This window comes from Lates calcarifer, linkage group LG11, assembly GCF_001640805.2.
Source record: "Lates calcarifer isolate ASB-BC8 linkage group LG11, TLL_Latcal_v3, whole genome shotgun sequence".
Lineage (NCBI taxonomy): Eukaryota > Metazoa > Chordata > Actinopteri > Centropomidae > Lates > Lates calcarifer.
The window spans coordinates 11,978,094-12,003,610 of NC_066843.1; the positions used below are offsets into that span (position 1 = coordinate 11,978,094).

Below are 25,517 nucleotides of genomic sequence, written 5' to 3' on the forward strand. Positions count from 1 at the left end.
CAAAACATCTGTGTTCACCTGCAACAAATAAACATGGTGACTGTAAAATGGCCTGTGTCAGTCTGTATTTTCTAGCTACTTAACGCTTAATATTTTGACATATTGTGGTTTTACCAAGGGTTAATGTGCTACACTATGACTTGGCTAGGTATAATAACTTCCTGGAGTTTCTACTCCTTGCGCTGACCACCTTACAGTAAAGTGACTGGAAATAGTCAGGCACATATATCCCATAAAACCACAATGCATTTTTTTTTTAACTTCAGTTTTACATAAAACATGTGCTTAGTGAGCCTTAGATGTGTCTGTAGGCTGGTTTGTAACCTTTGGACAGAGCCAGGCTTGCTGTTTCCCCCTGTTTCCAGTCTGGCTGCTGACTATAGCTTTATATGAACAGTACATGCCTTAGAGTGGTATCAGTCTTCTCATCTAAATTTTGGAAAGACAGTAAAAAAATAAAAAAGAACCATTCCTGGGCTATTTGTAAGTTTTGCTATCACCACATAGCCAACATTAGCATTAACAGCTGTTTACTTATCAGTCTAGAATAAATGAGTTCAACATCAAACTTCATTCCTTTTCTCACCAAGAGCTGTCTCTAGCAGTGGCAGGCAATGCCAGTGCCTCTAGTTGTGTCACTTCTTTTCTTCCAATGAGGTTCACATGCTAACGAGCTAGGTGTGGCCCAGCCAATCTGTCTCACTACTTTCCGATAGTGACTCACTGTAACATCCAGACTACTCTGAAGAAGTAACACTGCTCAGAGGGCCTATTCTAAACTCTTGTATATTGTAAATGCAACAATGACTAAAGCTTGTGGCAAGTGAACATCACCACCACCTGCTAACAGCAACAAACCATGGTTGGTAGCAGACAAAACTTACAAATAGCTATATACAAAATATAGAGTAAGTTATAAGAAAAAGGTTTTTAATTCATTCACATGGGAACTTCAGGTCTGTCCTAAATTCACATATTTTTCAATGCTCCCACCATCACCAGAAAAAAATCGGAAGAGTAATAATCATTTCTTTCTTAGTTGTTATAATGGAAAAAATGCAGAGCAAGATGTGATCTGAGCTCTACAGGTTTGAAAGTAAAACTCACCTCATTTCCAGCTCAGTCACTCAAGATAAAAACACAAGTGGCAGAAACAAATCAGGGCTTCTAGACTGGAGATTAAACACAGTTAGTCATCGCTTTATTATCTGATGTTGATTCATGGGATAGACTTCCAAAGTCACCCAGTAATAAACTAGACATGTGACTCTTCATGATCCTTTTATCTTTGTGGAATCTAATCAGATGCCGGTGGCTCGCCTACCCCCAGAGGGGCTGTGGATAAGTGTATTATCTAGATCATTCCACCGCTGCTAACAAAATCACCACCAAGCAACGCTTCCTACCCACGAGATGAACCCACCCTCCCGTCAAATAGAGCATGTGCACACACATACACACACATGCTGCTAGTGTGATTAAGTCCTGCTCTCTACTGACATTAGCAGATCATGTGACTTTCATCAGGAAAGGGATCTAGGGACATAAAACCATTTTTTTGGACATAAATCCATGCAGGCTCTATTTATAGAGCTTGCGTGGCTGCTTACTATTTATGAATATAAACTTCCTGTCCCCACTGGCTGAAAGTAAGACCATCCTGCTGTGGATCAAACTACAAACTCTTTGAACAAAAAACTGACAAAAGGCTACAGGTTGACGAGACAGATGAGGGAACACAGCTGAGCATGTTTCAGAGAATGGTTAGAAAAAAAGACAATAGTTTGAGCTTGATGTCTGAGCTTTTGACACTGAGGGAGAGGATTTGATCAACACAGTAACTGAGAGAATGAAAAATAAACATCTGTGTGTCTGGGAGCAGTGTGAGAGGAATGGTTATGATACGATGAGAAGGAGGCAGATCAACGGCCTTGCTGCCAAGGTCAGAACCGTCACGTTACCTGTGTGTGCGTGCGTGCTGTTTAAACACCTTGTTAGTGACTGCATGAATCGGATGAGTCAGTGATTTGTGTGCCCCGCGCTATAACATATTTGTCACTGTGGGATTTTCAAAAATGCTGGGACTGTGTTTGTTCAAACTAGACTTTGAACCATGCACAGATGTACAGCTAATGAGTGTTTTCTGCAGACAAGCATGCATCGCAAAATAAGACACATACAGCAAGTCCATGAGGCAATACACTGAATCAAAGGAGAGGAAGTGCATAATTTGATAATGTTTTAGCCTTGTTCTTTTCTGATTAAAATGCTTCATGAATACCGGATGACACCGTTAAATAATCAAGACATTGCATATGCTGTAAGGAAGACAGTGAAATGCTATTGATATGCACATTTGGAGGAGATTTAGGGGCAGGCAAGCACTTGGTGCAGGCTCAGTTTGTGCCAAGGAGCCCATCGTTCACCTGAGTTACAGTGGCTGTGATTGATCGCGACGAAAGTTTAGACTGACTCATTGTGCCAAAGCCGCACAAGAGTTTCAAGGTTGTTCGCATTAACAGCAGTAAATTTTGCATAATTGATGGCAGGCATGCACCAGACAAATCATTCCTCACAAGGCCATAGACAACTAAAGCCATCCTTTTCTTCACTAATAGCATTTTCAGCTCCGGCTGTAATCCAGCTGGATATGAATATGAACATGTAGTTTATGAACTTTAGAAGTTTGTGCAAAAACTTGTTATGGATGTCGTTTTATTGTGGTGGCACAGCTGGAAGGTGAGATGAAGACAATGATGCTGCATTTAAAGGAGTAGTTCAATATTTTAGTAAGTCTGAAGGTCTCAGCATGAAGCTATAGCTAACAGCCTGTTAGCTTAGCGCAAAGACTGGAGACCGGGGGAAACAGTTGGCCTGGTTCTGTCTGACAGTAACAAAATCCACCTACCTCATTAACATGTTTGTTTAGTCCATACTAAAAAGTTGTCATGACCTTTTGCCAGTGTACAGGTGTTATGTTTTTCACTATATCTTGGCTGGGAGCAGCTACTTCCTAGAATCTTAGCTGGTTACCCAGCAACTGCTCAGAGCCAACAAACACAACAAAGTGTCATTTTTACACATCAGTTTTTGTGCTTGTAAAACAAACAAGATGTAATTGGTGTGTTAATTGGTGAATTTTAGAGGTGCTAGCAGGCAGATTTTGCTGCCATGAAACAGAATCAGGCTAGCTGTTTCCCCCTGTCTCCAGTCTTTGTGCTAAACCAAGCTAACTGGCTGGTAGCTTTACAGTATATTTAAAAGTTAATTGTGCTTTCCTTGCCTAAGGGGCCTTTTAACACATTTTATAAAATAAAAATTGAAACCATCACATCTCTGCGAACATCTCTTATATGCTCATGGTGTGGTGCTCAAAAGGCTGAAGGACATTGCATTATTTCCACTGCCTTCCACTGTTCTTGCCAGTGCCCTTTGAGGAGCGTTTCAAAGCCTGTGTAAATATATACCCACTCAAGGGTGAGTTACACGTCCATATTTAATCAGCTACAGGAAAATGCACAGGCACGCACATACCTTTAAACATCCTTTACCTTCTGTAAACAAAATGCCTGATCATTATTTATTTGGTCCATAGGATGATGCCGCTGAACTATGAATTAATTAGCTACTTCTTGGCTGCGGTTTCTCATGTGGTGGGAGTAGCACAGGTTATACCTCAGCAAGACACACAGGTAAATGATCTCTATTTGACAGATGTCCTCAAGGGCCATGATGCCAGCAGAACATGCTTCTTACATAGTAAATGATATGAGGTGAGTTGTCTGAGAAGGAAACTATCTCGTGTTCCTGTACAAATCATAAACACTGCAAGCATGAGCTGTTCAATTTTCAGCCTATGCCCTATGTAATGTGTTTGCAGACAGAAAAAAATGCAACACATTAAATGGCAGGTTGATAATACACAAACAGTGCAAAGCTCCTCTTGTCTGTCATGAGGCAGATTTGAACCATGCCGTAGATTCAGAGGGATTAGGAAGGTGTAATTAACCCAGAAACAAACCTTGAGTATTTAGGGATGGCATCATGATGACAGAGACAGCAATTAGTGTGTGTGTGTGTTTGTGTGTATGAGTGTGTATTTGTGTGTGAAGAGCCTTCAAACACACAGAATCAAGGTCCCCAAGCGCAGAGCTTTGTAGCTAAAAATGACAGCTCTTGTCTCATTCAAGACAAGATTCGTGGGCGAGATGTCTCAGCGCAGCATTACGAGCTTTCGCAGCTTTGAGATGTTTGGTGTGATCAAAAATGTCTGGATTCCATGAGGAGTTCTGCATAAACACAATGATTATGGGATCAATGCTTGTGTTAATGCGCACTGCCACCAGGCATGGAGGAAAGTTTCAAAATAGTGACTGTTTGTGATTTTAAATGGGAATCTACGCCCTGCATGAGTCTTCAGGCGTCTGTGCAAGGAGTTATAAGCTCATTTCAAGGCACATTTCTCCATGTGTCTCTCCTGGGGGAAGAAGTTCACTTGTGAACTTTTCAAAATTATACTAATTAGCTGAAGAGGTCAAGAAAAGGTGGTCAATTTGTTCTGACTAATAGGAGGCCTGACACATTCATGGCTGCATGGCCTGTTTGCTGTCACCTTGTATAATATAATTATTCATTAATCAATGCCTTTTCCTCTACAACATGTACTGATTACAGTCATATAGACAAACACACTGCACCAAGATTTCCAGTTCCAGCTCAAAAATAGATAAAACTCACATTTGTCCAGATTCCAGGCAGGAGAATCAAATGTCAAAAATGTTCAGTGATCTCTAACAAATAAATATAAAACCAGCTCCCCTGATGGATAAAAAACGACCAGTTACTGTTGATACAGGGATCATGGCTGCTCTGTTTACTGTTTGTAAATGTTTTGCGGCATCACTGAAGCATGGTGAGCTCATACATGGCAGGGGACTTCTGCTTTACCCGACGAGGCTGATCCAGTGAGATGTGGCGCCTGACATCGACTGTGTTATTAAATTTTCACACGCTGCTGACCGCAATATCATCAGGCGCAAACACGCACACACACACACACTGCTGAGTACCCTCGGGTGCCCAGGCCTGTTTACTTGTACTTTGTGCGAGCTGGTGGTGTGTGTTTCTGCATGATCCTGAGTTGTGAGATACAGTGAACTCGTTAGGAGGAGGAACACCACAGCTACTTCCCTGATTTATTTTACCCACGTACAAAGTCAACACAGATCTGGCTCTTGGTCCCGAGAAAGATTAGCTATTAAATACCTAGCTCACCTTTAAAAGAGTTGTTATTGGACATGAGTGGAAAATAAAATGGCAAAAAGGATGCATGTCATTTACAACTGTTACAAAGAATCTTCCTGTTACTTATTTGCTCTTTGTAAGCACGCTGTACATCAAATCAACCCCTGCCTCTCTGAGAATAGTGTTGAAGAATACCTGAACAGATGACTCAGCTGTTTAGTGAAGCAGTATTTTCTCCTCATAAGAATAGAAACCAGACCTTTTGTTCCTATCGCTTTAGAATAAGAATGAGCTTAGAAATATGCTTCTACCACTGAGGAATGACAAAATGGACATTTTGTCTGCCTGCAGGCCTTTCAAAACAAAGCTCAGATTCCCAGGGGAATAATTTTGACTTCTCAAATCTGTTAATTTAAAAGTCTATTTCCATGTCACATGAAGTTTTTTTTTTCTCTCTTAAAACTCAAGCTCTTCCAGCCTCCTCCCAGGCACGAACGTATCATCTATTCAAGATTTTACTTTAGAGTGAGATTCATGTCTGCCTTGACTTAGGAAAAGATTTCTGGGAATAATAAATTGGTGCAGTGCAACCCAAAAAGCTAAAATCCAGTCTCTGTACCCATCATGATGAGTCTGTCAAAGCTCAGTGCCTGGTGCCTACTCATGATTTGTACCATGAATGCTCTGACGCTGAAGAAGGCTGCTCTCGTAATGGATATCTTGTAGCCACTGTTTCACTTAAGCTCTCAGATATATGCTGATTTTCTGCTAAAACGCACTGTGGCATTCACTGTCTCTGTCTTACTACTGCTGCAGTTTTTTTTATTGAGCCACAGCTTCACACAACAAGAGCCTGATGTACTTTTTAAAAAAAAAAAAAACTTCCTGGTCAAGCTGTTGCTTCAACTCAACGTTGTGTGCGAGAATTAGTTGTTTGGCTTTAGGTCCTGGGGTCTGCCCATTAGATTAAGGCTAGATTTATGAGCCTGCTTGGTGAAAGTAATGAGCACCAGCATTGCAGCTCAGTCAGGAAATAATAGTGTTTTTGCACTCTGGGCCCTGGCGTTGGTCAAAATGGATGAGTTTAATGAGGAGTTTTGTATCTTTATCTTCCTTGGATCCATTCATGTCATAGACACTATTTTGAGAACTGGATGAGTGATGCAGTGATTTTTAAAAGAAAAGAAAGACAGAAGAGAAATGAAGAGTTTCTGAGAGTGAGGGTTATAATAAACATATTTGCACATTACTCTTTCACACATCTACTGCTGATTAGACTTGCTAGGTTGTAAACTGAAAAATCGTGTACCATCTTCAAGGCCGAAAAGCAAATTCTTAAGCCGTGCTCATTGTCTACCCATGGTGCTTTTGTGAAGCACTGCCGGGAAAAAAAAAAGAAAGGTATGTTTGAAAAGGAGGTGGCCTTGCTAGGACAGCATGAGCGAGCTGGCTGTTTTTTGAATGCCTTGGCGCACTTAGCTATCCTGTCACAATGGACAGGGAGCTGTCCTTGAGAGGACTTGCACAGCACAGACAATGAATGAGAGGTCACTTATAACTTGGACAAGACTGGCAGAGGGTACAGTACTTGCAGAACCTGAGCAGATGAGATGTCCTGTGTGCTTTAATTTGACTATTTCTCAGTATTTTAACAGAAATGACACAGTGCTAACAGACTATACTATTTTACATAGATTGCGTTACTTAGAGGCACAGTTACGTACTGTTACGTACATACTATGTGCATTGCTTTTATTTTATGCCTCTCTCTCCTTGGCTCCCAGCTAGTGCTCATAATCTAATTTTTTCAATATTAGTTGACATGGTAGACAGGCTTTATGATTGGCTGAGTCACCTACGCAATCACTGATAAAGTAAAAGGGATATTGAAATATATTGAGTTTTATGTATGAGGTTCCTGAAATAGAAAGCACCTTAGAAATCTATCATCAACTCACATCTGTAAGTGAAAGCAAGAAGTTACTTTTCAGCACCTCAGTGACGTGTTATAATTGACCCTCATACTACTTTATAAAGCATTATATTCCTTCAGTATTGATTCCTGCCTCCAGGAACATAGCTCAGTGGGAGGTTGTCAAGATGGCCATTATGCAGGAGATAACAGCAAGAGAGGGGAAAAATAGAATACCTCTCACATAGTAGCTTTGGAGACTAATTACGTTGTATGTGTCACCTTACGGCATTTTGAGGGCTGAAAGCAGTGGTATGTGTTCAGAGCCTGAGGGCACAATCTCATTTTACATTCAGCTCCTTTTTGTAGCTCTCCATGGCTGCGGGGAGCCATCCAAAGTTTTAACATCAAATGACATTTACAAAGCAAAGAATCGGCATGTTTACTCTCACAATTGATACCCCTGATATTTGCCATTGCTTTGTTTGATCTGTCAGCAAGATGTCCAAATATTACAAAAAGGTGCAGAGCCTATGTGAGCTCATGTTTTGGTATTGATTATGTCAGCTTGTCATGAAACATGAAAAGAAATGCTCCAAATTACCACTGAACACTTGAAACATAAAATTAAAAAACTGAACATTCAAACAGGGATAAACAGCAAGGCATACTGGGGATTTACATTTATAAATATATCATGCATATGCATGTATTTGTTAGTTTTGTGTCTCTGAGATTAAGAAGCTTCTCTCAGCCTGAGAGGAAATCAGCTGACCATGAGGGACATCTAGTGGTAAATCATGAAAGTTCCTCTAATGCACATGTCACTTCTCTTGTCAGGTGAAGCTGTTCTAAATGCTGTTGCTTGGAAATAACAATGGAAAGGGATCTGTGTTCAAAACAACAGATTTATTTAAAACGTCAAGTGTTACTGGATGTTTATCACTGCTACATATAGATAAAGCTCAGACTATGTCGACTACTATTTGAAGCTGTTGTCTGTAATGGTGAGAGCAACTTTAAATTTTTTTTTTGTTTGTTTGTTTTTAGCTAGAAGCTAAATATACAGCCCATATTAATTATCATTATTATTTTTTATATACACCATCTGTTTCACAGTAGACAAGAGTAATGACAGAAAGTTATCGTGACATTATCGTGGTTTACGCCCCTGGAATTTGCTTCACTTCACAGCACATAGGAGTGTGTACAAAAGACGGTGTAATGTGTGGTGTAAAGGATTACGTTGCCTCCAGGGAGCGCCCGTCTCCAGTATTTAGTCCATTGTCCACTTTTTCTACCTGCCTGCAGCAAGTGTCAAGTCAGCTAGGAACATCCAGAACCGTACTGGAACAAGGCCTTCAAAATAAAAGCATAAAACATAAACATAAAGAGATTAAGAACTGTGATTTCAGGCATAGACATTGAATCTTCCTTTGAAACATAGGAGGTGAAAACAGCTGTAAAACAGGTGAAGACAAATATGCAGGGTTATATGAAAGTAACTGGTGGTGATAAACGACCCAAAAAGCAGGGTCGTTATCTAAAGTTTAAAATCAATGTCTATGGAAGTTGTATTTCCTCGGGGCAAAAACCATTTTTTTAAAGACTAAATCAGACCAACTTTGTGCTTTTCACTGAAATTTCACTCAGCAGGTCAACAGATTTCAAGTGACCTGTCGTACGAGTTAATTAGACAAGAGGTTTAATTTGAAAGCATATCCAATCGGAAAAGAGTGGTTTATTTTTGTATTGCGTTGGGCTTGACACCTGTCCACCTTTTCCTACCTCCACAGGCCTCCTCCCCTTCTGATAACTAACCACCTACAACAAGTTTGACAGCTCAGCTTTTTTGTGCTCACACGCAGAGCAGCAACAGCAGCAGCAGCCACAGACAGCTGGACTCTCCTCCACCGGGGTTACTTTTCTCATTTTTCCCTCTCTCAGTCTCAGGTTTCTTTCTTTTTTTTTTTTTTTTTTTTTTTTTGGTGTGTGTGTCTCGCGTCTCCTGCTGGCTATGAGGAATTTCATGTGTCCGTAGGTTTGGTCACTTTTCCCTCTTTTGGACATTTATTGTATTTTTTGGTCGGCGTTTGTGTAGTTTTTGTATATATTTTTTTCTTTGTCGGGCGTCGCGAGGAACTAAGTTAATCATGTCGAGGAGCACGGAGGAGGTGAACAAGCTAACTGAGAGTACATACAAGGTGGGTGGGAATACAACAGGTGCCACCACGACACTGAGAAAAAACAAAATAAAACTTCCATACATCCATGTGTCCACCATTGAAACTGTTACACCCGCTTCTTGTTTCCATTTTTACCAGCTGAACGTTTAACAGGTGTTTTTAATTAGTCTCAGTTTATTTGAGTAGCTAGTTGAATATTAATCTGACTCCTAATAATAACACAGATAGTAAAAATGGAGTGAAAGGTAACCTCAGAACATAAAAGGTAATAGAAGTTATGATAATGTGTTTTGAATTGGTGTCAATACTGTAAAGAAGTTATTTTAAAATATCTGTATCTACCCCTGTACCCTCTACAGACAGGCAACAGTGTGTAAACACTTAAGTGCAGTTTACTTTGAGGCTTTCTGTGAGCCAGTAACTGACTATTAAGTGAGTTTGGATCACTGGTTTTGAAGAAAATAGCCCCACCCTAGGAATGCCATTTCCTCATTAAAGTGTTGCCTTGGTTGATCAGCATCATTTGAACTGCTCTGTGCTGTACTCTAGCATCTGTGCCATCTAGTAGATAAACTTTAACTTTTTTACTGAAGATAAGTGGGTGCTTTTACAGTGAATCTAATCAATGAAATAACTGAACTCGAGCCACCACATTTACTATATCCCACCAAGAGTTTGTAACTTCATCACACTCAATCTGCACTCCACAGGTGGGTCAGAAAAATAGTGTACAAAGAGGTTGGAGAGGGGGAAAAAAGAAATGCTTAATGCTCTTTCTCAGAAGCATTTAGCCGTCTTGAATAGTCATTACCTGCTGGGCTCCTCTCGGGACAGCCCCCACAGCTTCTTGCTGTGATGAAATGCAGGAAAAAGACTCCAGGTTTAATAATTTAGCTGGCTGAATGTGTTGTGTGGTAAGATTATACAGCAAGCTCCTCTGACTTGCAGCTATAATCACCAGTATCCCAAGGCTCCCAGAGTACTGTATGTTTACATGGGTAGAGCAGCAAACTAGGCTGCATTGTCTTTGTTGCCTCAAAGATTTTTGCATCGTTAATGATTTCACCGTGTACATATTTAATGAATTTGGAAATTGGAGGATGCGAGGTGTAATTTCTTTTGTATAATGTTATCAGAGTGACAGTATCTGTAGCTCATATGTCACTTAATGCTTGCTAAGTCTTGGAATGATCACCCACTTCTGATACAGACCTTTGTCAGTGTTTGTCTTTGTGTGGTTTACTGAGGTTTTGGTAATTTCCTGTGTTCTGGGCTTGGTTGTGAACCTAAAGCTAAGACCTTATACTCCCATGGTCATTACTTAAATACACGATACAGAGGAGCAGAATAATTTACATAATTACAGAGACACTGATCAAGAAATGTAAGGAATGGAAAGCCCACTCATGATGTGTTAGGAATATCTTATTTTCTAGTTGTTTTTCCTCTCATTTTTGCACGTAGTCTTACTTTTCTTTCATAAGTAGGTTTTTTTTACTTTCTTTCTTCAGTTTCTGGTGAATTTATGCCTAAAGGTCACAGGTGTTGGCTGCTGTTAATAAATAGTCAGCAGGGTTTAACATGGATGTGTGTATTGCATTCCTCCACTCATGATGTCACTCAGTCAAGTGAACAGTCACCCACCTTTTAAGTCATTATAACAAACTGTCTCTCTTCTCTCTGTCTCCACTCACCCAGAATGTGATGGAACAGTTCAACCCAGGACTGAGGAATCTGGTTAACCTGGGCAAGAACTATGAGAAATCAGTGGCTGGTAAGCATTTTTACTATATTAATAAACATTCATAGAAACTTAGAGGCTAGAAAAACAGCTAAGGGTGGCTGGGAGAGCATCTTCCTCATTTGTCCACCCCATTGTCAGAAAAAAGCAAGTTCAGACTTTGTCTTTTGGCCAAAGCTTATTGAACATGTTGGGTCTTCTGAATAGACCTGAGCTTTGTTTTAGGTCCAGCTATACTGGGTCAAATCTTAGTACCTTTTAGAAGGATATTTTAGATGTTAAGTGGTCTTCAACAGGTATTAAGGAGCCTATATTTTTCCCCAAACTATTCTGACAAACATTAATGATCATTTTATCATTTTCCCAGCAATGACCCTGGCGGGAAAGTTGTATTTTGATGCAATGTCTAAGATTGGGGAGAATGCTGCAGTGTCTCCTGTCTCCAGAGAATTAGGTAAGTTTCCATGTTGCCCTGTCCTCTGGCTCTCTTCTGGGGTAAACTAGGGAAGATCTGCAGACCGTGGAGATAGTTCCTGCTTTCCTGAAATAGTTGTTTATCTCACTTGGGTCTCAGAGGAATGTATTATTTGTCTCCAGGAGTTCTTCAGAGCATTTTTGCGATTCACTAGTATTATCTGAATACTACATGGTGTACATCAGACAAATTACCCTTTGTGTGAAAGCTGTTCTAAAGTCTACATCAGTGATACTAGTGTTTTTCATTGAGCAGTGCTTCACAGTCAATAGAAATGACAGACTGGGAAATGGCCCATTTATTTAAGCACAAGATCAAACAGGTAAACAGTAATAAAAACTGCCAGCCCAGTCTCAAAAGTTACTTAAGTAACTTGTTTATTTCCCTAAAAGCCCTGATTGCCAAAATGTTGCCACTTTTTATTCTTCAGCCTGGACTGAGGCTTGTATGAAATTAAAAGTTTGGGAAAATAACTGGACAATTCATGCAAAACCTTGAAGTTACTTTACTAAAATATGAGACAAATTTCAGTGATTCACTGGTGCAGATGTGGCTGTTGTTTGATGAAAGAAGGTAAACAAGAGGAAGTTGATGCGTGTACTGTCAAATCTTCTTATTGTCACTGAGATACACAACTCAGTGAGCGCTGTAGCTCAAACACAGCAGGAGTTACTGTATACTTTGATTAATGCCAGCATGGTGCTCATGATGGATGTACTACTGTGTGTGTGGTGAGCTTAGAAATACACTGTGACAAAGAGCTTGTTTAGCTCTCTGTTTGTTTCTAGCCAACTCCCCAGGCTTCAGTTCCTAGGAGCTTATTTGCAGTCCAAAGATGTCTGGCATTCTAACTCATTGTCACTAGTGGCACACTCTGATTTAACCACTGTATGTCTCTCAACTCCCCTGCTGATTAGCAGCAAAACTGCTAATTAAATTCAGCAGCACAATGGGAAGTGCCACCTGATGCTGTCCGGGTGTCAGTCTCCTGGCACACTTAAAGTGATACTCCAACTCAATAAAATGAAGCCAGCTTTGGCCAGATCTACAGGTGGTTTGCAAGTTTTGGACAATCTAAATATTGATTTTTGCATTGTTAATCAGTTCAAAGGTGTAAGTTTTTGCTATCACTGTGTAGCTAATGTTAGCATTAAAAACTGTTAACTCACTAGTCTAGATGAAAAGTTGCAAATTCAGCATCAAACTTCATTCCTTTACTCGCCATGAACTGTCTCTCCCGCAGTGGAAACCAATGCCAGTGTTTTGCCTCTTTCTGTCACTTCTCTTCTACTGAAGTTAGCATGCTAACCAACTAACGCCAGGCTGTACCATCTCTTATTACCACAAAACACTGACTATGTAGTGAAACTATAGCACTGATAGCACCTTTAAAAGATAAGGATGTGTACAGGTTGTGGATGTAACTGTATTCATGTTCATTGTATTTTAAGACAGGCTGTGATCTTCACAAATTGTAGACAAACTTTTTTTCTTCCAACACTATCACATGGCAGAAACACTCTGGTCTGACAGTGGTGAAATATAAAATGTGTTGAATGTGCAGATCATACACTCTTCTCTTGAAGGCTCTAAACTTGAACTGATTTTCACCTGAATTTTATGCCCACATGCACCCAAAAGCTGTTGTGAGTTGCTGCTGCAAGAGGATACTAGTCAGACCAGTGTACGGTAACTCTGGTCCTCTTGTGGCGAGTACATCTTGGAATATACTTCCTGTTATAGGAAGTGAACAGGAAATGAGGGGAGGGACGCAGACTAACTGCTGATTATTATCAGTGTCCATTTTTTTTAACCTAATTATCAACCTTTTTAATATTCAAAACAAGCACAGATGAATTACCAGTAAAAGACAAACAGAAATGATAAATCCAAGGGATAACACAGCCATGCCGTTAGCATTACAAAACAATTTTATGCTGGGTGATGTCATGATGTCCAGGCTGAGTTGCACTCATCCCTGACCTGTGGATACACTCCAGTACCAACTAATCCCTGTATGGGAGAGACGGACAGAGACAGAGAGAGAGAGAGACACTCTGGTCTCATGACAGATCAGTTTAGTCTGAGTCATTATGGGGGATTATGTAGAGCAGGGGGGTGATTAAATACACACTGCAAACAGCCGTCTAATCTAATGAACCTGGCCTGTAAACCTAAATGCATTGTAACTGGATTCTGTACTTCACATCCCTATAACTTGCGACATTAGATGCTGTCAGGATTTCATAACTATGATAAAGTCTCTGCCCTTTGCTGCTGAGCCTGCTCGTGTACGTAGTAGATCTGCCCCGTCAGAAACCTGAGCTCCAGTGACACATAGTCAACCAGAAACCAGATACTCTTGAGAGGCATTGGAGGACTGGTGCACCTCGTCCTCCTACCCTCTTCCTTTAATTCCTTTAGTCTCCTTCTTCCTCCTACTCCTCTGCCAGAGTTCAAATGTCAACAGTTCTTTCATTCAGATCTCGAGGGCCAGGATGTAGAGATGCATTTAGTTTAGACTTTGCTGTATTCAATTTTTACATCTTCTAACTGTGTCTTGCTGATGCTGGAAACTAAAATGTTTTGTTGGTTTTCCTGGAGAACATTGACAAGGGCCTCACATTGTTGTCACAAAATCAGAGAAGTATTTAACAGCCTGTGAGCATTTTGTTGTCTGCAGGGAATTTAATCTCTTCCAATTTTGTCCTTTTACAGCAGAAAGGGCTTTATAGATGCTTCATAGACACACACACAGACACACATGCGTCGTCCTTTGATGATCCTGGCCCCTTCAAATGGCATCAGGCCCACTTTACATAATCCAAGCATGTTTGCATGGTGTGTCAGGTGGCTCGTGCCGATGCCAAGATTATTTTGCCCACAGTCAAAAACAGTGGAAGAACTGTGGGCCGCTTTGCATGCTATCAGCAAAATGTTGTTTTCAATATCAGCTCAAAGGAGAGAGGGCTTTTTTTCTGCTTTCTGTTTTTTTTTGCACACACTCAATTCTGTTTATTTCACTCTCAGACTATGTTTTCTCTATTCTACTTTATCTCACGAAAGCCACAGAGCTCATGTCCCAGGGATGGAGCTTGATAACATTTGCAATCAAGTAACCATTCAGTGAAATGCATCTATAATGACAAGGCTGAGTCTCTACCTTTTTACACACACACACACACACACACACACACAGCAGACACAGACAGATGAGTGTGACCCATCTGTACGACTGGATGCTGAAAGAAAAAAGAGCAATAACATTTTTTCTCCTATAGGATGACGCAGGACATGTTTATTTGACATTTGATTTACACTTCACCAGTAGTGTGGGCAATCATCTGTGCTTTCATATCATCATGTTGTCATTACTAGCAGTTGCAGACAGACGATCAAACATCTCTGGCGGTGGAATGGAATGTGGGGGGGGGATAACTTTCTGTCTCATCACACATTTTAAGTGTCCAATCTCACAGGACAGCTGCTCTCATCAACCTGTATTTTGGTCCATTTGGTTCATCATAAAAATGTAAAGTTTGCCTCCAGCAACAGGTTAGGTCTTCTTAATGGAGATTTTTTTTTTTGTCTCTCTCACAAATACTAGTTCTGCAGTGCATAACTGAAAATTTATTGTAAGTCAGCTGTCAAAAATTACAGGCATATACTGTGTATACATTGACAAGTGAATTTTAGGCTTCAGTTAGAGATGTGAGCTGGATGTGTCACAGAAGCTGAATTTAAATCATTCATATTTGAATTCCTCCACTTGAATAATTGCATTAAAAACTGAATTTTAATAGAATAATTTGAAATTGAATGTAATAATTTGGAACTGAATTCCAACAAACTTGACAGAGTGTAATATTGTGAAAATAAATTCAGTTGGTCTGTAACTGTTTTTGATCTTTGCTGAAAATTCAACTCCAACGCCAGAGACAGCATGGAGCCATCTGTGAAGTAAACTAAGTCTCTGATGATGCGTATGGTTTTACTTCCCACTTAAGTTTGGCGAATTGTTAGATGCTATCTTTTTATGTTTGAGTAACAGTTATTACCCCTGCATAGAAAATGTAAAACTGCCCCACAGAGCTCAGTGAGTCCAGCTATGACTCCAGACACATTTACATCCCAGGTAAACAGGGCTGTAGGCAGCCTGCCTTTGTGTGGGTTTATCTCAGTTTGGTTTTGTTAGCTAATGGCGGCGGATTACCTCTGGTGTTGTCCACATCATGACACACTTTTGCCCTCGCATGTTGTTCGATACAGCACACTCGTTGCCTGGCAACGTTTTGTACACATCGCGTCAACAATAAATGTAGTGTGAACTGCAGGGAAAAGACTGTTAATACCTGTGACATTACTGTAGCTAAGACCTCAGTATGCAATCAGTTTGATGATACATTAGCTCTGATTGCATTATTCAGATACAGTGATACAGTATGTTGATGACTCATAACTCTTGTGTCCTACAAATGAACCAGTCTGTCAGGTATCTGACTCAATTTCACACCTGCTGATGTTATTAAGATTACATTCTTCTTATTGTAAGATTAGGGGACTTAAGGTCAGATGTGTTAGGTATTCAGTTAGCCTGGCTATTATAGCACCTGTTTTACTTTTAACCCAGCATCCTTTGGTGTAATGTGGTGGACCATCATGTGCTCCTGCCCCCTTTTTTCCCTGCTCAGTTTCTCACTTTCTGTCTCCGATATTTCTGTCTCTTGCCATGTCCAACATGCGCTTCATACCTCTTCTTCAACACAGTAACCTTTTCTGCCTCACTATACACCTCCCTAACACAGTTATCCCAGTCACGCCCCCCCTCCCCCCACCCCCTCCCCTCGGTCTGGTTTCTCCTGCGCTGTCAAACGGCAGATTTACTGGGATGATGTGTTGGCCTTTATCTGCTGAGCTGTTTGAACTGCGCTGAGTGAAAGAGCCTGTACGCCATAAGGCAAGGTGGAGCAGGCTGGGTGTGGAAAGACAGAGTGGGGAAGGGCAGTGTTTACATACTGATGAATGTACAGGTCATAGTGATGCATCAGGCTGGCAGCCTATTGAGTGTCTGACAGGGATTGCGCTGTAAATTTTTTACACGTCAGGTTGTTGAGTAAAGGAAACTGGATTGTTTTTTTCCACTGTATTCACCACCACTGATGGAATTATACCTCTTCTAATACTGATAGGCTAATTTATTGAATTTGAACCCTTCTGTGAAGTATGTGTAGACAACTCCTTTTCCCGTAGGTTCATTTGTTGAAGTGTTGGTCTACAGCATCTACAAACCTTAACGAATTTACAAATTTTTAAGAGGTGCTGTTTATTCACCCAGCCAACACCTCCCCTCTGTGATGGCCCAGTCAAGTTAGCTGTTCATGTGCCCCCTAAGCAGACGCCACTGTAAGCGAACACAGGAAAATCTGCTCTAGGTTACATCACTATTAACACCACTATGTACAGTACAGCTGTGCTTGTTGGCTACTGAAGAATGTTTCATGTCGTGACATTCACACGGAAAATAAATGCCCATGGGAAAAGTTCATCGCGGGAAAAAGTCATAACGTGCAGTCTCAAGTTTCCACTGTGATGGTTTGCATCCTGCTTTCATATCAAAGATGTCACATGGTCCAGAAGTGGACAGATGGTTTTTAATTTATCTCATGTATTGCTGTAGACACAGAAAAGATACCCAATATCTTCAGTAGGCCAGCCGCTGTAGTTTTGCTAATTCTCCATCACAGTTTTCTCTTTTGCTTCCTGTAATTATGTCTACGAGTCATTTGAGGGGTGTTAAAAATGGTGTTTATCAAAAGGCCAAACCAGCTGGGCATGTAACTGCCCACACGCACGCACTGCAGCACTGTCCAGGCCACAGACAATATGTTAGAAACAGACACAAGTCAGCTTGAAGGCCATCTGGCTCAGAGCAGAGTTACTGCTCTTAGTACTGCTTAATGCTGCACAGCTATGACTCATGGATTCACTTATATTAAATTAGTAATCTTAGAAAGGTCTGTGGCTACTATCAAATTCTATGTGTTGTTTTACATGTAGCTGCATTATAGTGAGTCATAATCGTGAAATTGTGAGGTGCTGGTGTCTATTTGTTTGTTCTCATGAGAAACACTTCCACAGTACTGTGAATTAAAGCGTGATTAGGATTTTTGATGATTTAGGATGCCGTGTCCTGTAGCAGGCAGGTCAATAGGAAATTTAATTACAAATTTCCACGTAATGATTGTACTCCATAATCCTGATTTGATTGCTGTGTGAGCAACGTGCAGAAACTGAAGGTTATAATTTGTGGAAGCTTTCCATTTGAGCTCTTTTTGATTAGCTAAACAGTAGGTGGTCCAGTTTTTCTGGTCCAGGCACATGTATTTATTTTTTTCATCTCAGCAGAGGAAATCCTTTGTAACGTAATCTATAGCTTGTGACATCTGATGGGTTTTTTTGAGGTTGCAAATGACAGTGTCATTTCACAGCAATACATTCCTTCAAATACAGTTTATACAGTACCTAGCTCATTGTTGTCAGTGTTGCACAACATCTTTACATAACACCATCTTTTCTGTTCAGCAAAGCCTGAAAGGAAAAAGCATCACACTGGCCTGTGTTTCATCAGATATTAACCTGCACATTGTTTTTCTTTCTCTTCCCCTTGTTCTCTCTGTCTGGCAGGTGTAGTACTGATGGAAATCTCAGAGGTCCACAGGAAGGTTCATCTTGAGCTGGAAGAAAATGTGAGTGTTAGATATGTTTTGGCACTTGCATATGTGTAATATAATTGCTTCATAATTGTGTTGCCTCACACTTTGTCAGACACTCTCACTCTCTGAACCTGTTGCTCAGTATATTTCCAGACAACCGCAAGTGAAGGCTCAATTCACCAAGCACCATTTAGTGGCACACACAGTCAGCTAGTAGCTCACTCTCTCTCCTCCTCCTCCCACCTTTGACAGATAGACGCTGCTTCTCCTCCTTCCCCCACCTACGTCAACTACAGTAGGGTTACGGACAAGCAAAATACAAAGGGAAACAACAGGTTTGGGCTGTAGGAACACATGTTAGTTCATTTCCTTGCTGGGAACAGGGGGCAGGTCTCAACATGTCTTGAGAAAACACCAGCTGGAGCTGTTACAATTTGGCGCATTAAGAAAACACAGCCTATTGCCACAGTAGGGCAAATATTATTGTTTTCATGATTTATTAATTAATTGTTTAGTCTGTAAAATCATAGAAAGATAAGACAAATGCTCAGTGGAAGTTCCCAGAGCCCAAGGTATCATCTCCCAGTTATTTATTTTGTCAAAACAAAAGCTAAAAACCCATTAGTTTGTAATGAGATACAAAGAAGCTGCAGAATCTCACATCAAAGAAACTGGAGCGCACAAATGTTTGACAATTTACTTTGGTAAATTGCTTAAAGCAGTTACTTGATTATTGATTGTTGTTGATTAATTTTCTGTGCATTCACTAATTTACTAATTGTGCTGTCCCAATTACCCAATTGGGATTCACTCTCTCTGAAAGGCGTTGTCCTTCAATTGAAACTTAGATGAAGACCTGTCAGCGGTTTAATTAATAGTCATGAACAAGCTTATGACCAATAAAGGCTTCAAGTGCTCCTGTTCCCTAACTCACTGCCCAAACTCAGTGCCTGAAGTTTGCGCTTTTGCATGCTTGAAGATTTCAGTTGTTTTTCTTTGAGAGCACCAGCCTCTGTTTGTTGAGTGCATCTCAAGTTTGATCCAACAAACTTTCTAGATTTTGATTATGATATGGTTGCCACAAGCTAAAAGTAATGCCAAGGTTTTAAAATAACCTGTTAAAGTTGAACTTTGGGGCAGAAAAGTTTCAAGGCACTCCTCTGAGATATTGTTGCTAACAGCATCAGTGGGTGGGTTGACTTGTTAATGGACCCCAGTTGGTGAGTCACGCAATCAATTCAGGTCAGAGGAAATGATGGAAGAAAGCCTTTTGTCGACATCGACGAGGGTGCGTGTTGTGTGCGCGGCAAGGTCTCCATGGTCATCTCTATTTGTTCAGTAATGGGGTCTTCCAGTTCGTTGATCCGCCCCATGTGGGTGCCAACGCTGCATCACAACAAGGCTCTGGTGATGGGAGCGCTTTGACACCCTCACACTAATGAGAGAGCTGGAGAGAAAGGGAGAAAGTGAGAGAAGTCTGTGGGCATTCCCACGCTTTGTTTCTGACTCATTCATAAGCACAACCTTGGACTTGGCTCTCACCCCCGCACACATGCACCAATACACTCTACATCGCTCTTCATTTCTCTCTTTGAGACCTACAGTATTTTCCCTGTGATGCTGCTGACAGCAAAGCTGACAAACTGTAACGCTTCATCCTCCTATTGAGTTTCTAATCACCAGTGTGTCTTCTCTCCCCCCTCCTCTCTCTTGTCCCTCCTCCTCACCTGAAGTTTAAGAGGTTCCACAGGGAGATAATAGCCGAGCTGGAGAAGAAGACCGACATGGACGTCAAATACATGACAGTGAGTTGTTTCTCTGTGTGTGTGGTGTGTGTATGTGTGCTTGCACAGCAGCACACAGGCCTGTGCATGTTTGTGTGTGTGTATACTCCATCCACCCCCCTCATGAGAACACACACTTAATATAAAAATATCTTTTGTTATTGTTTATGTTCTCACCATTGGTTTGTTGTCTAGTTCATTCTGCATATTTATTATCTGGCTACAAGGAATGATTAGGAAGCACAAATAAACATGTCTGTAAGCTAAAGGCCTGTGTGTAAAACATTTGATTATCAATAATTGTGATCACGAACAGGATGAGCACAATCTAATCCTGTGTAGCAATTCAGTGCTGCAGTCATGGGAATTTAATGGAAATATTTCCTAATGGCTGTTATTGCTGCAACACAACACAGAAGAAAAACAAAACAAAGCAGTGTTGCTGCTGGATTGTAATCAAAGTGGTACAGCATGCATGGTTTTGAAAAGAAATTTCAGTGGGAATCAGTGATGGTTGATACTTGGTCTGCAGTGCATTACAAATGCAAATGTCTGCACGTCTGCACAGAGGTAGCTGGAAATATCTATTGTTTAACACAAACTGTGATGTTTTATTAAAATTCATAATCACAATAAGGTTTTTATAGTCCACTGTAAAATGTGCATTTTTGCCCAATGAACCAAGTAAACACTATTACATTATATCAGATCAATGCAAGAGAAACAGTAGTGATAATGATCATGATTTCAGAGATGGTTGACAGCAAACCTGATGATGTAATTCATGAGTTCACACAGGATGATATTTGTTATGTCCAGCATATACTGCTAACTAAGGTGTGGTCACGTGTCCAAACCCCTTAGACATAATATGTAGGTTACTTTTGAAAAAAATGAATTCACCACTTCATTGAAACTGCAAATCAGTATTGAGCCAGTCATTGTAAAAATGCACATTCACTCCTGATTTCTGCTAAATGACATGATTCTGATGTTACAGCATTCATATGTATCTTTCCTCCTCTTCAGGCCACATATAAGAGGTATCAGATGGAGCACAAGATGAAGCAGGACTCTCTGGAGAGGTCGCAGTCAGACCTGAAGAAGCTGAGGAGAAAGAGCCAAGGCAAGAACGCTAACAAGTACGAGAACAAGGAGAGCGAGGTGAGATGGACCTAGAAACCCCCACAGACACCTGACACATACATGGATGCTCTCTCTTTGACACACAAACACACATGCGTGTTCATATGTGCATAGACATAATAACACAAACACTCATTCATTGACAAACCTTGACACCTGAGACACCGATGTCGATGCCAGTGTAACAGTAGTTGGGGATAATGTGTGAAGGGTCTGGTCTGTGCACTCATGCAGGGGTGGATCTGTGTTTGTTGTTGGCTTCTTTTGTCCATCCCTCGAATACGCCCGCATGCAATCCTCTCCTTTGCCGGTTTTCTCCACCCGCATACACACTATGACCACACACACACACAAAGAAGGAAGCAAACAAGAGAAATGTTAAAGTTTGACCAGTCTCAATGGATATAAACTACTGTACAACCAACACAATTATCTGCACAGACTTTGATACAAGTGCTGCACCCTCTCCACACATATGGCTTAATTATCTGAGCAACCACAGAAAAATACAAAAGTAAACAATTGCATTCATAGCAACACTTTGCTTCAGCTGCCTAACTTTAATATTCCTCTCTAGTTTTATAACTTAATCTTGGTTAGTAGTGTGTGTCAGGTCCCTTCACAGTATTACACTGTAAGATGTTTTGAACTTAGTGAGCAGCATGTCTCTATTCAAATTTATAGCACTGAAAAGAAACCTTTTCACCAATTTTCCAATTATGACCTTGAGTCTGTTGGTAATACACAGTCCATTTTGGAGTAAAAGCTTACTCCTGTTACCACAGGTGGTTTACCTGAGTGTATACAATTAATCACTGTGGAATGTAAAATCATTGCAGCCAGTTTAAGTTGTTATTACATGGTGCAGCCACACCCTAACAGTGTCTACAACAGAGTGAAAATTGCAAATGAGTTTGATCTCAAAGCTGCGACCCTGAGAGCACAGCAGCCTCGGATCTTACATAACCTGCCTACCATCTATCCAGTCAGACAGCCCGTTTGCCTGGGTGTGTGTTTGTGTTTGTGTTTGTGTGCGTTTGTGAATGTTCAAGGGTTTGTGTATTCTGTCAGCAAGGTCAACCCTACCCTAGCCTGGCAGAGGGAATAACTCTACTGGCACAAACACATGTAAAAGTGACAGATACACTTAAATAAATGAATGCATTGCCATTATTTCCTAAAGGTTATTGCAACTTGAATCTTTCTAATCTTGTCAGTCATCAAAAAGAATGAATCAAAAGAATAACTAGAGCATGCATACCTAAAAGTGTTCACTGTTCATCATGAATCTCATGCTAGAGCAGCTGAGATTCTAAGAAATTAAACAATATTTTACAAACAAGCCTTGAACATTAACACTAAATATGAAAATATGATGAGTTCTTTCCTAGTGGCTTCTTAGAAATTACACACCTCCCTCCTCTTCTCTCCTACCTCAGACTCTGTTGTGTTTTTCTGTCTTTTGTAACCTCTTTTCTTTGTACTATTCACACTTTTCTCTCTCCCTGTTTCACATTCCTCTGTTTCAACTTTTCTGTCACTTCACTCCTCCCTTACCTTCCCACCAAGCCGTGAGTCAGAGTATTCCCTCAGTGCTGTGCTCATTTATCTGATTTAAGGCTAGGTATTAGGATTTAGATGCCTGACAGACAGAGGGATGGACCAGCGAACAGACAGACAGACAGACAGACAGGGTGTTGGGGGTTAGAAGCAGGAGCTTACAGCAGCAGATGATTCACCAGACACCAAAGAGACTTCAAAGCCAGGAAACGATCTGCCAGAAAGAAGAGTCCAGATATTAAAAAAAAAAAAAGGAAGCGGGACAGCTGCCACAAGTGTCAATTGATTAAAAGACTCCAAAAAAAGTGAGCCCAAGTTTTTCTCTCTGTAAACAAGATTAACAAAGATTTGTACCAAGGGTCTTATGTGTCAGAGAGGGAAGTGTGTTTTTTTTCTCTTTCTTTCTCTATCTCTCTGTTTCCATGTCACGTCTTTCTTATCTGTAGTTCTCGGATAAACAGGTTATCCATAGCAACAGGCTTACTGCAGTGTTGACAGATGCAAAGTGATTAAGAGGGCGTGTGTATCTAGGTGTGTGTGTGTGTGTGTGTGTGTCTGTGTGTGTGTGTGTAAATAGCATTTCACACTCCCCCTTTTTTTTCCTTCATCCACTTGTTAGTAGAAATTATGCCGCCCACTTCCACAGTTCTGGAAAGGTGTTCACTCTCTCTTTGTCTGTTTCTCCCTTAATTCTATTCAGTTCAAATGATCTTTACTGGCATGAAATGCAACTGAAATTTTTGCTTAAACAAAACACAAGAATAGATAACAGGAAGTACTTTAAATGTATGTGATATGTTTGGTTAATAATTTAAAGGCCAGTAATAAAATTATAATTACCCCAAAGAACGCCTCAGTTAGCTAAATGGATGAAAATGATGAATACACATTTGGAAATCTAGTTTTCAATGTGTTCTAGAAACACAGTGTTACATATTAACCAGCTAGCTTTCTTCTCCAATCCAAAGACTTGGGCGACATTTGATTACATTGATCGCATTTACAATGAAAAGTAATAAATTTAATATAAAATATTTTCATAATCTGTGCAGTGCAGAAAGAATTGCAGCATCAAAATATCTGTTTGTTTATTCCTTCATACAGATGTTGAAGATGATGAAGAAAATGGCTGAGATGACATGTCCTTGTGAAAATGTGATTTTACAATTCTTTTTTTTTTTTTTTTTTTAACTGCAAATTGATAATAGTTATACATGGAGTTGATTCAGTCAGTCGATTTTCATCAGTAATGCCACTGGCTTTTATTATATACTAAAGTCCTGTCTGGAAGTCGACAGAACAGGAATACATTAGACTATAGATGTGTTTTGACTAACATGAAAGTCAGCTAAGGTTGTGAGTGACTGTGGCCAACAGTATGACATTTTCTCAAAAGTCAAATCTGACTGTGCTGTTACATTATGTTCTTTATGGACACTTATTATTTGTGAGTTGATTATGCTGCAGTGAAACTGCAGGGTGAGATTATTGGATATTGCAGGTGTATGTAAACACTTAGGGCAGGAAAGAGAAATGAAGGGCGAATGAACGGGCAGTAATGAGAAGAAAAGCTCTATTTCTGCTGTTATTTGTGTCAGTGTGAATATTTGCTTGAGAAATTTGCATCTGCTTGTTTATTGGCATGGTGCTATGAAGGTAAGCCTGGGTTCATGTACAGATGCCCTGACATCGGACAGACAGGCAGAAAGGCAGATTCTTATTTGGTCAGACAAACAGCAATTTGTCTGACCAAATATGATGTCACTTTGCTGAGAGTTACTTAGCCTTTGTTACTAAATAGACACACAGGTGTACATAGTTCATGTTGTTTATGCATCCCACTGTCGAGGAAAAGTATTAGTACATGTTGGATTGCACAAAGGTATAAAATAATATAGATATTAAAGAGAGGGCTACCTTAGTTGATTTGTTAAGTCCCCATTCATCCAATTCTTTATATTATCATCATCATATTCTGCACTCAATCTGTGTTATCTTTGATGACTTTGACTCTTTGACACTCTGTCTGTTTTTATAGAAACCATTCAACAGTATTGTTTTCTCTGTATGAGCTGTGAGGGCATATTTACTCTGGGTATTTTACACCCAAAAGGACTCTTAAATAAACATTTTGATTAAGTAATTTAATGGAAATGATGCATTTTAATGATCTTTCATTTTACATCCTAATGTGACACTCCACATTAATTTGGTTGAATTTATTAACACTCTCCTACCAGATGGCTACCACATTTCCATGGGCAATATGTCTCTGGGCATGCAGCTGACACAGTTGATGAGAAGCTGAGCTTTTTCCACGTAAATGCATTTTATCCACCACTGATTCCCAGTAAATAAAACCCTCAGCCATTTAAGGCTTTATCAGATGAGGATGGTTATAAGAGCTGAATAGAGAGGGTGTGTGCCATTGTATGAACGGTCGTTACAGGCGTGCCAATTCCAGCCAGTTGGATGAGGGTGGCAATATGGATCTCACGTTAAGCTTTCACAAGGAATTAGGGAGAAAAGCTGTTTAAAGAAATTGAGTTTTCTTCTTTCATTTGTCCCTGAAACTATTCCTCTCAATTCAGTTCACTCATATCTCCATTTACTACAGCAACTGAGTCTGTAAGAAGCTTTATCGTGTTCATTCTTGTTCACATAAGAAATATCAAATAAACCAAGATATTAAAGATGATGAAATAAGTTTTAGATGGAAAAAAGGATCAAAGCTGAAGGTGATTATGTGTTTTCAG

At 40.2% G+C, this 25,517-nt stretch overlaps 1 protein-coding gene across 1 annotated transcript in view; it reads left to right on the forward strand.

The window, feature by feature from the left end:
- The first annotated feature begins 8,961 nt into the window (after nucleotides 1-8,961).
- The window catches only part of baiap2l1b (BAR/IMD domain containing adaptor protein 2 like 1b), a 28,487-nt gene continuing 11,931 nt past the window's right edge, over nucleotides 8,962-25,517 (forward strand). Inside the window, exons 1-6 of the mRNA XM_018671392.2 lie at nucleotides 8,962-9,360; nucleotides 11,041-11,116; nucleotides 11,451-11,537; nucleotides 18,243-18,304; nucleotides 20,005-20,076; nucleotides 21,085-21,219. Coding sequence (XP_018526908.1) covers nucleotides 9,310-9,360; nucleotides 11,041-11,116; nucleotides 11,451-11,537; nucleotides 18,243-18,304; nucleotides 20,005-20,076; nucleotides 21,085-21,219 — 483 coding nt within the window. The 5' untranslated portion in view covers nucleotides 8,962-9,309. The remainder of the gene's footprint in view (nucleotides 9,361-11,040; nucleotides 11,117-11,450; nucleotides 11,538-18,242; nucleotides 18,305-20,004; nucleotides 20,077-21,084; nucleotides 21,220-25,517) is intronic.